At 44.0% G+C, this 15,564-nt stretch overlaps 1 protein-coding gene across 5 annotated transcripts; it reads right to left on the bottom strand.

Annotated features, from left to right (window-relative positions):
* Positions 1-5,766: 5,766 nt before the first annotated feature.
* LOC146185428 (interferon alpha-inducible protein 27, mitochondrial-like) lies at positions 5,767-14,613 on the bottom strand. Of its 5 annotated transcripts, none has more exons than XM_084606361.1 (3): positions 14,393-14,613; positions 7,425-7,467; positions 5,767-6,074 (listed from the first exon to the last, which is right to left on the bottom strand). In XM_084606361.1, exons 2-3 carry the CDS (start codon positions 7,456-7,458, stop codon positions 5,836-5,838), a joined length of 273 nt encoding a protein of 90 aa, XP_084462487.1. In that variant the 5' UTR covers positions 7,459-7,467; positions 14,393-14,613; the 3' UTR covers positions 5,767-5,835. The 5 variants fall into 5 exon arrangements, with proteins under 5 accessions (XP_084462487.1, XP_084462486.1, XP_084462485.1 ...); XM_084606360.1 differs by having other exon boundaries at positions 7,425-7,460; XM_084606359.1 differs by lacking the exon at positions 14,393-14,613 and adding an exon at positions 8,911-9,241.
* Between the last annotated feature and the right edge of the window lie 951 nt (positions 14,614-15,564).

The following is a 15,564-nucleotide window of genomic DNA, read 5'->3' as shown; positions in this document are numbered from 1 at the left end:
TTCTTCTTTCTTACGACTGGGGCACCAGCACGGTGCCCACCCGATGCAAAAGGTATGGTCAATAAATCATCATCACCATCGTCAGCACCCTCCATGGTTCGACTACTTCGACACTTTCTCTATTGAAAAGGAGTATGGGGAGGGTACGACATCTGAGAAATGCTCTTCGTTTTCCGCACTGGAGGTTTTACTTTCGACAGTGATGGTGAGTCCCCGGGTCTCCACTTTCGTTATAACCGAGTGGTGCGGCAACGTTTCTTCGTTTTCTTATATTTAGCGCCACGGTCCTAATTCATACATTTAGACGGTAGCTCCCTCTTCGTTCGTAATGAGCGGTCATTAGTTAACTCGACTGTAAGTGGGCTCAACAGAAATTAAAAAAAAGCAATGAAACTTACATAAGATCTAGTTTAGACTGGACATAAAGATGTTTTCTGGCAATATAATCCCAGATAGCACCCAAGCATTTCATTATTTGATACTCTTGTTTCATTCAAACGTTATTCCGACGTTCATATGTTAACGTCGAATTTTTTCCCAACGTTCAGCAACATTACAATTAAACGTTAAAATAATAGGTTTATAATATTTAAATAGGCGAAATATAACATGCATTGAATATAAATGTAACATTCTTCGTGATGGTCTTCACTCTCTCGGTACATAACTTGAACGCTTTGCAAAGGCCGAAAATGACGGTGACACTTGAGCTCCGCAATGCAGCACATGCAACTCGTACACTCACCTCTGAACAAATGGCATAGAGCCAAGCTTTTATATACATCACTGATGGGTGTCCCATGATTGTTGGTGGCGAATGGATACAAAGCTTCTAAGCAAATAATACGGCTGTGCACGCGCACTCTATGGCAGGCATCATAGAGATTTAGTTGCTAAGAAGTTAAAAATGTCTTTACTAGACGAAAAAGAGCAAAAGGTCTGAGACACGGTACTTAAAATAGATTTGCTGCGTTGTTTGTTAATTATGATTCAAACGGTATTTTGCCGTGTAGGTTATATTACAGTATTTGTAACATAAGACAATGTTTATAACACAGCATGAAACAGTATACAACATCATACTGACATTGAAAAAAAAAATATTAGAATAATTTTTATTTTCAATGTTATGCTAATGTTTTCTCACACAATTGTTACTGCTAACATTTTTATAACATCATTTTGATATTCGGTGGTATCTGGATGTGACTATATAGGCCTGCCATCTAAGCACACTTTAAGAAGTTTGCTACAAACTACTCCTGCTACTCCTATCTTGAAGAACAACTGGATTGTCTGAATAATGAAAAAGGTCCCTAATAGAATCTCCTTCTCCTCTCAACTGCGAGAGAAGAGGTGACAGCAGCGCCTCCACTCGGTAGCAGCGCGGCTCCAGCTGCAGCGTGCCGTGCCTATACCGACTGCCGCCACCCGATGATGATGATGATGATGATGATGATAAACTCTTTATTTACTCCCAAAGAAGGGGAACCAGCCGAAAGACTAGTTGCACTGCTTAGAGAAGGTCAGCAGGGATCCTTTGGGACTCTGCGGCCTCCAATGCGCGCAAAATGAGCTGGCGCTGTTGGGCGAGCTCGGTGGTACGCAGGAGGGACTCCCACGCATCCACTGTAGCTGTATTGTCTGCGTTGTGTCGTATACATGTCCACACCATGTGAATGAACGTGTCCGGTTGTGAGCAGTGTTTGCAGCTAGGTGCAGTAAGATTTGGGAAAATTTTGCCGTAAAATAAAAACAGGAACCTTTCCAAACCCATGGCTATATAGCAAAATTTTTGCCGCCACCCGACGACTCGACTTGGTAGCCCATCTCTCGCAGCTGGTATGACGTCACAGGACGTCATCATCTCATCCGCGGCGCGCCGTGCCTCCGACCGCCCCCACCAGACGACTTGACTTGGTAGCCCATCTCTCGCAGCTGGTATGACGTCGCAGCCATCTGGGGTCATTAAAGGTCAAACGTGCCTACCGACCGTGGCTACGCGAAGGGCTGAAAATGGTAGTAGTATTGCTTTCGCAATAAAATAATAATTGGTTCGCGGGAAAGAAAGGGCGCAGTATCTTTCACACTGCAAGTAATCTTTAACAGTGATTTGCATCTGGTCTGGTTTGGTTTTGTGGGGTTTAACGTCCTAAAGCGACTATGGCTATGAGGCCGTAGTGGAGGACTCTGGAAATTTCGACCTCCTGGGGTTCTTTAACGTGCACTGACATCGCACAACACACGGACGCCACTCCGTTTCGCCTCCATTGAAACGCAACCGCCGAGGTCGGGTTCGAACCCAGGTAACGACATTCCGTTTCCAGCCCAGATGAGAGCAGACACTATCATCATCGTCGCCATCGCCAAGACGTCACATTATATCAGTTCCTTCGTTCTCGGTTGCCGCTGGTTCAACCAACCATATTCATATAAGAATATGGAATTTTTTTGTAGCTGCAAAGGCACCCTGATCTAGCTTCAAAAAGTAGAACACTGCCTCTTGAGTTATCAAAGAAAGCTTCCTTCCTGATCTAATAATAATAATAATTGGTTCATCGGAAGGGAAAGGCGCAGTATGTCACACTTGTTTCTGTGGACACCTGAACCGCGTCGTACGGGAAGGGGGGAGTGAAGAGAGAAAGAGGGGCCGCCGTGGAGGACTACGGAGTAATTTCGGCCACCTGGAGATCTTTAACGTGCGCTGACATCGCACAGCACCCGGACGCCTCTTCGCTTCGCCTGATTTGCCTTGTCCACTTTCGGTATAGTTCTACACCGTTTTTTTTTTCCACAGAATTTATCCAATTTTTTTGTTGCTGTTGTTCTCCTCTAATTGGATGGCACATACCTACACAGGGGGATCGGCCAAGAATTGGGGTGCAGAGATATTAGATTTTGAGATGTATAATTACATCGCAAAAAATAGAAATAATTGCTAGGGAACAGAGAAGGAAATGTAAATATGAAAAACCAAAATAAAAAATGGTAATTACTAACGCACGCAGTAGGAGAATACTGAGATTTATATGTACAGGTTAAAAATTCAAAGCATATTAGCAAGGCAGACGTTTTTTTTCTATTAAGAAGTTTTGAATGGCGTTAAAAACAGACCTGTGGCTGTACCTAAGCATGGTAGCACCGAACGATAATAAAATCTGGCTGCTCAAATTAAGACCCAGCTGTTGTAACGGCTTCTCCAAATACCGTTTTCTCATCATGGTAAACCGGCGGCAAAATAGCAAGAAATGATCTATTGTTTCCGGTTCCCCGCAGAATGCGCAGGCGGGAGAAAGCGCCAAACGAGACCTGTGCATATAGAAATTTGGGGGCGGAATACGACAGCGCAGCCTGGTTAGAAAGACCTCTGTCTGCCTTGATTGAAATGATTTCCTACTCCAGGTATACTTGAGATGCAGGTAGTCGTCCGATGACAAAATAGATCCAGACTGCGTACTTAATAAGGAACGCCTACGAAATCGTGCTGCTGTTATGAACGCAGTTGCCGGGAGGATAGGCAACACAGGGCCATTCTGAGGTTCTTTAGCTAGTCTATCAGCAACCTCATTGGCTGTCATATTACTGTGGCCTGGTACCCACACTATATGTATGAGGCTGAAATGTGATGGGAGCAATGAAAGAAAGGTGTTTAATATTGGCGAATCCATGTTCGAAGAAAGCGTCAAGCACAAGGAATAAGAGTCTGTAATTATGTCGATGCAGGCGGAGTCACTCTTCCTGAGGCCTGGGGTTTGGAGATACCAGTGGTCGCGGGTGAATGAATCTGCGCTGCAAGCTAGCAAAAAGCGATTGGAAAAGCAGAAAATTTACATAACGTTGTTAATGTGGAAGTAAAAATTCAATAAATGGAATGGTGGTATGTTAACCCATCTAAATCAATACTCAAGGTATAGGAAAAAAAAAAAAATGACCATGATAGCAACTGCTACTCCCCGTTTCAAAGGGGATGCTCCTATATTCCATCCATCCAGCACATGAGATAAGTCCGTTCCTGGAACGTCGGAAAGAGGTCCTTCAGCCGACACATCCCACGTCTATTTCGCTTACCGCGTAAACTGAGATACACGTCCATTTCTAGAAATTGCCCCATGGAGTGGGTTTGTATAGCGACATGCCCATATTTCACCTCGCAAAAAAATATTGATATATAATGGTTTCGTAAGTAACAATAACCTTGCAAATTGCATTAATTATTATATAGAATTAAAATATAACGCTGTATGAGGCACCTTAAACATTACTAACATTTGTGAACACTGCGCTAATCCATGTAGATTTATGAGAGCCTTAGTTACGTACGCACCATTAAACAGATCACAAAAACACTGAAAACGCTATACGTTCCGCCGCAGTGGTTAGGGTGCTCGACTGCTGTGCATGCCCAATGATTTGATGAAGGCGAAAATCAAGACGCCCGTGTGTTGTGTGGCGTCAGTGCACGTAAAAGAACCCCGGGTGGTCGAAAACCCTGTGCACCAGCTTCCTATAGGAATAGTGAATTTTTGGCCGTTTACTACTATAAGGGAGTACGGATCCGCTAACCGCCGCCTCATCGGGATCTAAAACAACAAGAGGCAGTGTACTGGCGAAGACTGCAGACATGAACATTCCCTAACCTGCATACCCTAAGCAAAATTTACCCGTCATAATATCGGGACACTTGCCCATGGTGTGGTAGCAAACCTTCGTTATACCACATCACGTGGCAATGTAAAAATAACGACAGCTTTCGTAAAGACCCGAGTGCGGAACAGTGGGAGAGCCGGCTCTCCAGCGGCGATTTGGATTGCCAGCTAGGTCTAATCCAGCCCGCCCAGCGAGCAGCGAAGCTCAGCGGAGCCCTGGAATAGGGGCACCGACCCTGTGAGAAAACGGAAGATGGAACTCTTCTGCGACTAGCACAAGACCCTCCTAGAGAAACTAACGTATTTCCTATCCTATCCTACTTGTATTAAAAAAAAAAAAAAAAAATACGCGACATGTCTGTGTAGGCGTTTTACAGCGAGGCGGACATCATATACGTGATAGAGCTTGATCATGCGTTAACTTTTTTTATGTATTATTTAAGGGGCAATATTGTGTTGCGAAAATAAGGTCACCATCAACGGTGCGCCACGTTTCTAAATGTTCTCCGCAGACAGCGTGGTTCGAAATATCAAACGAAAATATTTACATTTGAAAGCTCCACGAGTTGGCTTTCCGGCATTGCACATTCAGAAAACTGCATTTAATGCATTTCTTATGCAAAATAGTTGCCTTTTGTGCAATTAATGACGTAGTATATAGTACAGCAGTTCGCAAGGTTTTGGCGACTTTACCAAGCGTAACGACGACATAAAATTATGCGATGAGGTCACATGTTGTATCATGGATATTATTGGTTCAATTCTGAACGGAAATTTGCTTATGTCGCGTCATTTTATATTAAAATTTAACAATTAATGCTTACGTTGTATCGTAGTCATTAGTTCAATGATTAAACAAAATATGGTTGTTTTCTAAATGTTATGTACGAATTACAACTGTAAAACTATAGGGACACATAAGCTCCGCCTTTGAGGGTACGACGATCATCAGAATAGCGTCCACAGAATACACGCTAAAATGAAACGATCGAAAATCTCCAAAGCACTTACTCAAAGTACACAAAGGTGAGCACGTTGAAAATTGAGCCGTTATAATTACCGCACTGTTCATATAGGCGTTTCCACGAATGAAACAGCAGTTGCTGCCAATATACCCATAGGCCTTATAGCAACAAACTTTATTGATATTAACCCTGCAAGTCTAGGCCAAGGGCGCACAGTCGGTGGCTCAGTCGGCGGCGTTGTAACCCAGTACGGCTCCTGCCGTCGCCGCAACAGCCTTTGCAGCGACTGGGATACCTGCGGCACCCCAGCTTTGGCAGAGGGCGAAAACACTGCCCTTGACCACCACTCCACCCATGGTGGACTGGACGGCCGCGGCCAAGGAACCGGCTGCAACACCAGCGGCGCCAAATCCTGCGGCGGTCAGCACAGCAGGCGCTGCGACAACTGCCACCGCTGCTCCCGCTGCATATGAGGCACATAAGTTTATTCAGGCTTTTCTTTGTTCCCTGGTACATCCGTTGCAAGTGTTCGAATAATTCACTGTGCTCCAGACGCGAGCTCACGAATATCTGCGATTCGCATATTATTCAGAGTCAAGGCCACCAGGAGGTCTGCACGGCAGTTCGACTGATCAGGCTATTCAAGACAATGTGCATAGGTCACTGCTTGAAGCACGGGAGGTGAATGTCAAGATCAGTATGAGCAGAAAAGTGATTGAAGAGTCAATAGGCAGAGAAAGTTTGAATTTTTCAGGTACTTAAGCACCTGTGGCTGGAGCTTATTACTTTTCAATCCTTTAGGCAGCCTAAATTAACTGACAGTCGGTATTTTCTGGTTCATCAGTAAACACATATCTCAATGGAAATAGGACGAGAAAGCAGGATACCAACATATATATATATATATATATATATATATATATATATATATATATATATATTGTGCTTGATTTTAGATAATGTTAACTGGGGAATGCTTGTGTTTGACAATGAAATGCTGAACGTTTGGGAACATATGAATGGCCTTTTGCTGCTTCATGCAACATACAAAAAGCAATTTAATATACTCTGATGCCAGGGGCTCCGAAACTCGGTAAATCCGTCACATAAGCCAGAGATGCTTATGGGTTTAATAACTACCAGGATGGAGATAGTTTTCAGAAACCAAGGACGATAGACAGAGATATATTTATTTAAGGATATTTACATAATTATGTATTCACGATGGAGCAGGTCTTTTATTTTGTTATCATGTGGCAAGTCATAATTACAAAATCCAAGATTTTTATTGCGTCTGCTGGCTGCCCTGTGTGTACCATTGTTGCCGGCAGCCAGGTTTTGTAACTGAAGCTAAATGTCACAAGCCTGCATACTTGACAGTACAGAGATTACATGAACAGCAGCAAATTACGGTGGCAACAAAAAACATGACATGAAATAGAAAAACCACTTACTATACTACTACTCACATGAATTGCTAGAATTTTACACCTGAAGAGATCATGAGAGCAGTGACGTGACCTCACTGCTGCAAATCTATTTTTTATTGTGCACCCACAATGTGCCAATATTCGAGCCTATAGCTGCCACCCTGGAAAGATGTCGAGGCCGGGAGAGAGCATGAAAATTGGACAATTAAAAAGGAGACAATAAAACGCAGGATAATCAAAATCCTCACTTGATTTCCTTAGATGTATATAAACATGTGGCCCACATTGTGCATATTTACTTCTAATTCGCTTCAATCATTTAGCACCCAATACCACGAAGAAATTCCCTTATATATTTAGAAATTAAAAACAGGGATGCTCACCTATTGAAGCACCAATGGTGAACAGGTCTGCCATTTCTTGCGACTGAAAAAAACAAAAAACAAAAATTAAGCATACAGTATGATTCACAATGAGTACTGCAATCACAAAGAAAATTCTAATAAGCGCTGGGCTTTCCTTTGTAGCCGAATGGCGGCGCTCGGGTTGATGACAATGAGAAGGCTTTCTTTTGTAGCCGTATGGCTGCGCTTGGGTGGATGACAATGAGTATAATTATTCCCTTATTACAAATCTACTACACCTTGGGGGTTTCCCCTAAATATTTGACCACAAAGAAAATTGTTCGAATGGCGACAAACAGGAACATTTCAAAGAAGGTGAGTCATTACTTGACACACTGAACAGAAAATTATCAAGGTACTTTTTTTTAGTGGGGAGGGAAGGGGGGGGGGGGAAGCGAAGCATAGGAGGTTTAACTTTTTCTAACCTAACATTATGTTGCCCCTGAAAATAGCTGCCTTCTTGCTTATCGGCCGCAATACAAGTGAAGTGGAGCTGTGAACTGACAAGCAATGATCTTTGCTTCGATGGCAGCTGTGATGCGGCAGCGATATGTAATGCTATTTCGGCTTCACTCTGTTTCCGTGATTGGTAATTTATTAATCATACTTGCTGTTTATTTCCGTGACTGCTCGAATAGAAAATGTAATCAGCTGGGTAACGGGATACTTTCCATAAGAATTTCATTTGCAGGTCATTGAGTACAGGATTTACATTCTTTATTTAGCTTTTTCTGTGTGGACTAAACTGTCTTTACCTCATAGCCACAGCCGCTCTCTCACACCTTTGCAATACGAATATAAATGTTTCACGTATATCGCACACCTGTGACCACATTTCATGCAATATATACGCTACGTTTCTATCCTCCGCTCACTGATCCCTACCTGCACAGCTCTAAAGCGCGGCACTATATACTACCAAATTCTAATAGGATAAACCCGATCAACGAACACTCAGTTCTACGTTATTTACACTACCATGTCGCGCCTACACTCATTGCATCTGAACTGCGCGATAGTTGTGAGACGTTGATACGCCAAGTTATATTTCAATTCCGCGCTCGAATAGAAAACTATTTACTGCGCCAAAGGCACCGTTATAAGACAGGGCAGCGACGCAATGGGGCGCATGACAAATAGTCATGTCCTATATTTCGCAAAGCATCGCCATTGACGGATCTGCGCTTTTCCAAAGTTTCGCATTCTGATCTACCGCTACCTAGTTCGACCCGACGCGTCCTTATTAAGGTCGCTTCTTCAACCAGAGATCGACATATATATATAGTGTTGATGACAGACCAGAAAATGCAACGATTTAACTTAGCTGTTTTTTGCTGGTCGCAGCACGGAGTGAACACGTGGCAGGGACCAATCACTTGCCACTGAGAGTAATAATCGAAAACTATAAGAACGAATCGCTGCATTTACCGGCCCGACAGCGAATCAAGTAAGAACATTGCCTTACCTTTTTGACGGTGGATCTTCTAAGGGGAAGTCAAAGTGTAGCGACTGTCGAAGTCCTTCTAAGCTGCTTCAGCAGCTTGCGCCGAACTGGCTCAACGGCTCAACTATGAGACCCGCTGACGCACGTTGTTACCGGCTCGCTGTGGCTTTATTTGGCTCGACCGCTCTACGCCGGGGAAGACCAATGCAACGAAAACTAGATATATTATTTTTATTTTTCAGAAGGGGCAAAGGTAGGCCTGTGTGAGAGGGATTACTACCTAAACTGCAATGGAAGAAATTTGGCAACAGTTTCTACGGCATTTTCACAGTTCCATCGCGCGCATGTGCTCTCTCGAAGTAGAAACCGAAACTCGAAGCAATTTTGCATATCCGCGGGTCCATAGCTTTCTTTTATAAGAGTGTTGAAACGGAGAGTGACTGTTGAAATTGATCGTGCACTCCGATAACAGTGGTGTACATTGTTCAAGTGTGCGTGACAAAACAGAACAGCTGAACATATAGCTGCCTCTTATCAGTAACTCTTTTGTCTCTTTGAGACGGCTGCGTATAGACTTTGATAACACACAATATCGTCACTGTCAAATAATAGCGATTGTTCTACTCTCGTCACCTGACAATTGCGTACCCGAGATTACACTGCCCCTGCCCCTCCCTTAAGAAAAAAAGAAGTTTTTTTTTTCTTTACTGACGTGTGCGCGCTGCCCTCCTACACAACGAAGAAAACTGCCGCCCGACCAAAGTGTGATTTCTCACATGTGTCTTCAGCTTCTTTCAGGGAAAACAGTTCAATTATTGGACTATGCAATACCCTCAAATATATTTCCCTTGGATGTCTTGCAGATGTAGTTGTGTAGTCTGGGTAAAGATGCTTCGGAAACATTACGAGTGCACGGTTCCACGAATAATTCTGCACTGTTAATTAGGTACATCCTGGAGAATATAAATGTTCTACTTGATTGCTTTGAAAGGAGATGGGCTAGGTTTCTTGTGTACTGGATTTCATAGATGTGGTTATTACGGAGTACAGAAAATGAGCATAATTAAGTGGAGCTCTCGTAAACTTGAAGTTTGCTATCAAATGTGAGGAAGATCCTTGGGAATGAGAAGGCTGTGATTGTATCGTCCCGACGCATTGCGGTAACAATGTTCCGTGACACGGGGGCATGGAGGAGGGGGTTAGCTTTATGGCTCTCACGTCGTTGAGGTGAGAGGCGCAGCCTGCCTGGATATAAAGTCGGCGTTCACACATCAAGTGGCAATTAGGACAAATTTCGCATATATGCACTGAAAGTGGCCTCTAGTTAAAGCGCAGCAGCCAGTTGAACTGTAGGAAACACCCAAGCTAATTTCACCTAACTGCTTGCATACGTAGAATGTGCTTAAATAAGTCAGTCTAGCTATGAAAAATGCGTCAAGAAATCTAACTATGACAAAAAGATTGAATAAGTTCGCGACACCTGAAAGTTGCGCATGCTATAGATTCATTTGTCTGGAGTGATGTAATCTGTAAGGTTCGTTTTCTCATGTTCCACGCTACGCATCTTTCAGAGGCTAATTAAATGAAGTACATCTGTCATATCTAGTGAAGCAGCGCAACGGCACAAGGCCAGAGGAAGAAAGGGACAAACACAGCGGAACACCTCTGGCCTTGAGCCGTTGCGCTGCTTCACTAGATATGTCAGACCAACTCGCCCACCAGTTCTTAAAGTACATCTGCGCTATCGAAAACGTTCTTGAATGAATTCCCAGCAGCGTGCACTGGCACCATCTTTCTAATGTCATTACTACACCTGCACAAGAAAGACATTATAATAATGTAATGAAATTATTTGTATATGCCCGAATGACTACATGTCACGAGGCGCGTCATAGTGAAGTGCTCCAGGATAATTTCTGCTACCTCGGGCTTCTTAACGTGCACTACAATTCAAGCACTCGAGAATGTTTTCATTGCGATTGCCTGCGGTTGCTGTTTAGCTCGAACAAACGATCGACCACAGACTCGTCCAGTCAGTTCCTCGTTCGCTAGACAAAAGACGGATATCATAAGAATTCTAAATTTTATGACTGCATTCAGAGGTCAAAGCAAGAGAGGAACGTCTACACTCAACTACGAGAGAGAAAGAGAGAGAGGGGAACACTTTATTTGGCAACAAATTAAGCGTATAGCAAGTCTTCGGCTTTGAATTGTTCATTTGAACTAATCTTTCTCTGCGTCTACAGATTAACATCTAACAGCCGCAAAGAGCCGGATTTATCTTAGACATCTCCGACACACGACGATAGGCCATTTTGTAGGTCTTTGACAATGTATATAAAATATGCGCTAGTGGAGCCGAGGTCAGAAAAGTTTATTTCAGCAGAAATGATCGTTATTGTTAACAAGCATGATGCCCTGTAAAAGTTCTTAAAGCGCTGCGGATAAGCCGAGTTGCGCTCCACGAGCTGCTGCCTTATAATTCACGGTGAGCCCGGTGAGCTCAAGCTCGGGGTTTTCAGAAAATTTCGACCACCGTCAAAAGTGGCGAGACTTGTCCCAATGGCATAAACTATGGCTGGTAAGTGACTTGCGATCCCTTTTGCGGCCGAAGCGAGCTATATGAGAGCGGCGAGAAAGGCTCCTGCCGTCGCCACAGCAGTCTGTGCAGCGACTGGGATTCCTGCGGCCCCCCAGCTCTGGCAGATGGCGAACAAGCTGCCCTTGGCCACGAAGCCACCCATGGTGGACTGGACAGCGGCAGCCACTGATCCAGCTGTGACTCCAGCGGCGCCAAATCCCAAGGTGCTCAGCACGGCCGGAGCTGTGGCCACCAACACCGCCGCTCCAACTGCACATGAATAAAGATCTACACACGCCTGTATGCCAAGAGGTTAGTTCTACAGTTCTAAATTTATCGGAAATTTATAGGCGAGCGCTGTGAAAGTGCGAAGCAAGGAATATCAGATTTAACACAACTCAAAAGCGCGCGAACGCTATGGTGGATCCTTCAGACACACTAGCAAGCGCTTCAACTCTCTTAGTTTAAACATAAAATTCGTAGTCCTAACCTTGGATATAGTCGGACCACTTTACTAAGTGGTTTCTCGTACCAGAATTTGGCATGGTGACGGCCACCCTGTAAGACCACAGCAAACGACTAAGCGATTCCAAAACTGATGTCCGCAAGGGGCAGGGCTAAATGAACATTCTTGTACGTATGCAAAAGTTTATTTCCATCTGTAAGGTGATCATAAACAATACTTCGCTAGATGATATTCGGGAAGCATTTTCTAATATGAGCCTGCAATCCGTATGTTTGGAACACCGACTGTATATAACAACGAAATCTGAGAATAGCAAACTTTTGGGAGAAGGCAAAGTGAATCTGTGAAGTTCAGAAGTTCAAGATGCCGGGCTAGTTGGTACTGCATAATGAAATAAAACAGCCCAAGAAACGGGACGAAACACGAAGGAAAGGAAACAAATACACAGGCGCTGCTTTGCGCCTTTGCTCTGCGCTGTTTTATTTCATTATGCAGTACCAACTAGCCCGGCATCTTGCACTTCTCTTTCCCACATTGCTAGACAGTATGTGCGAAAAACTGCGCGGCAGCAAACCTCGGGTTGGGCCGGAACGCAATTATGAGGTGAATGCAAACTAATTAGATAATTTTTGCAACTCCAAAGCAGGGCGAGATGGTTTTTACAACCCGTACAATTGTAATTAAAATTTATTGGAATTGGCGGATTGTAGAACAGCAGCCTGCATCGTCCCATGCCGTTGACATTAGAGAAGGAAACTACAAGTGCATCAGTGCGGAAGAAAAAAAAAAAGGCGACTTATACCATCCACAAAAATTTGTTAGGGCTAGTTCGCATATGATATAGTAAAAAAAAAAAAAATAGCAGTAGCTGCTAAGCTGCTTGTAGACCAGTGAACTGCAAGAAACGAGAAAAACAATTAAGCACAGAAGAGCATCATATTCGTTTCCATTTCTTCCAAATTTTTCTGGCAGCCAGTCTGGCTCGGATATTTCAGAAGAGCCACATTTGCGTCGTTTGTCCAGATTATTAAAAAGCTGTGGTTTTTATACTTCGAGTCAGTATTTCGCGGTTGGTTTCCGAACTAATACTGAAGATCACGGCAGTTCTTGTGCAGAACAGTGAACACAGAATAAAGAAGCGCACCTGCTACTTTGCCCAAGGTGTAAAGGACAACTGGGTTCGCCATGTCTCGCACCTGCAATCAATGACACAATAATTTAAGCAAATTTTTCTTATTTTTACAAGTTTTAGACAGCATCAAGCACTGAGTGACTCCTGTGAATATTTAAAAAAATGAGTCGTTATTTGCACAGTCTGCGTTTGTAGGAATGCCTGCGGACAGGCAAGTACGAAAGGCATTTTGTTTTTAACAGTTACAGTAAATAGCCGTGTCCGACGTAACGTGCACGCAGCCAATAGTGCTGCCTCAAAGTATAATTTACACATAATTTTCCGCGTATGCCGTGCTCTACAATCACGATTTATTGAGTGGACACATATAATTATGTATATCCAGCGATGCCAACATTCACTTACGTGTAGGGCTGCCGGAATATATTCCTAGAACAATCTGACGAATGTATTAACAAAATTTAATTCGGCATAACTTTCAGGTTATCGCTTGCAAGTTTATTCCAAGACCACTTTGGATCCGCAGCTAGTCGATCAGTAAAGTCCAAAATATCCTTTGCATCTGATCGATATGCCGCGCAAAGAGGCAATGACATAAGCAAACGCGTTTCAAATCACCACTGCTCATAATGAGACGGAAAACCCAGAAATTTAAGGGGTGTTTTACGTTCCGTGCAATTACAGTACTGCAGAGTCAAAGCTGCCATGAAAAGGACCATCGCTGTTCTATAGTTTCGGGTCCAGGAGCAACACCCCCCCCAGCGCTTCGTGTCAACGGACGGCCGCTGATATATAGTTTCGGATTGATTGAGCTCAACGCCGACCCAGCACCTTGTGAAAACGGATAGCCGCTGCTCTATAGTTTCGGGATCAGATTCAGGTCCAACGCCGCCCCAGCGCATCGTGCAAACGTACTGTCGCCGATATAGTTTCGGATTCGGGCTCAACACGATCCAGCGCATTGTGGAAGGACTGTCGCTACTCTATAGTTTCGGGTTCAGGCACAACACCGGACCAACGCACTGTGAAAACGGACCACCGCTGTTTTATAGTTTCGGGTCGAGGTTCAACACCGACCCGGTTCTTCGTCTTTGCCTACAGTTCGTGCGTTTCTTAGACAAAATAGGACGTTAACATGCGGTCAGCCACCACTACTTTTCTTTACATTTCGCTTATTTTTAGGTGTCCCTGCAATGAATTCGATGCTCCGAACCGGGGTGGTATGAGCTGATAACAGCTGCTAGTTACCGGAAGCAAGGAAAATGGGCAATACAGATTGTTACATTACTCGTCCTAACGATGAGCCAAGAACAATGAGCCTTACCTTTTCGCTTCCAGACACAGGCGTAGCTTCGCAGTTTCCAGCAGTCCTCACACCTAAGCCCTGCTACTGCTTGCAGCTGACTGATTACAGCAATCCGTCGCCGACTCCCCTGACTAAACGCGTACTCAGCGCATTCGGTTGTTACGGCTTGAAGGTCGACGAGTCGACTGTGCCGAGACTCGAGAGCCTCTTCATGCGTGCGGCGTACAGCAGGAGAGGGAGGTGCATGGTGGGAGGGGGAAGAATGAGAGAGAAAAAAGCGCACTTCCAGCTTTTGAGCGGAAGTGACGACACTCAGCGGCTGCACAGATCCAGCAATCTCTTGCAGAATTTGACTGAAATGCAGTTATTTAAATTTGATTACATATTTTGAGGCCTGTATGTAGTTTTGGCGTGCTATGCGCACCCGTACATGTGCATTTTCGCAAGCCGAAACCGAAACTTATATCCAACGTGGCCAAGAAGCGCGTCTGCAGTGCACACATAAGCGCAGCTTGAATGCTGGCTAGAAAGAACGCAGACTCTGATAAGAACGCTACGCATATGTCTCAAGCGTGAGTGATAAACAGGTCCACACTACTGTGTATTAGGCGCCAGTCATCAATCCTTATCGCATTTTTTTTTTTTTTTTTGCGTGGTTGCTTGCTGACATTGACAGTGCACATCATAACTTAGGTAACAAATATGCAATATTTGCATAATCTCGTCCAATTGTATGCTGCCATTATGTTCAGGTAAACTGTAGTGCTATTAGAAAAAAAAAAAATTCTTCATCACCATCAACATGTATGTTATAGTACTCTGAACATTACCTCGGCATTCAAAGTGCTAGCTGCAAGACCCAGCTGTTGTAACGGATTTTCCAAATACCGTTTTCTCATCATGGTAAACTGGCGGCAAAATAGCAAGAAATTATCTATCGTTTCCGGTTCCCCGCAGAATGCGCAGGCGGAAGAAAGCGCCAAACCAGACCTGTGCATATAGAAATTTAGGAGCAGAATACGACAGCGCAGACTGGTTAGAGAGACCTCATTCTGCTTTGACATGATTTACTACTCCAGGTATACTTGAGATGCAGGTAGTCTTCCGATGATAAAATAGATCCAGACTGCATACTTAATAAGGAACGCCTACGAAATCGTGCTGCTGTTATGAACGCTGTGTTGCCGGGA

This window comes from Amblyomma maculatum, chromosome 6, assembly GCF_055883805.1.
Source record: "Amblyomma maculatum isolate TAMU_Amacu chromosome 6, ASM5588380v1, whole genome shotgun sequence".
Taxonomy (NCBI): Eukaryota; Metazoa; Arthropoda; class Arachnida; order Ixodida; family Ixodidae; genus Amblyomma; species Amblyomma maculatum.
The sequence above is the reverse complement of the archived record's forward strand: the minus strand, read 5'-3'. Positions and strand labels throughout refer to the sequence as shown.

What these genes read in the sequence shown, in the direction of transcription:
- LOC146185428 (XM_084606357.1), bottom strand. Translation starts at nt 13,123, where the DNA reads ATGGCGAACCCAGTTGTCCTTTACACCTTGGGCAAAGTAGCAG. An exon ending in CACCTTGGGCAAAGTAGCAG is followed by an intron (nt 11,759 to 13,080) that starts GTGCGCTTCTTT and finishes AGGCGTGTGTAG; the next exon opens with ATCTTTATTCATGTGCAGTT.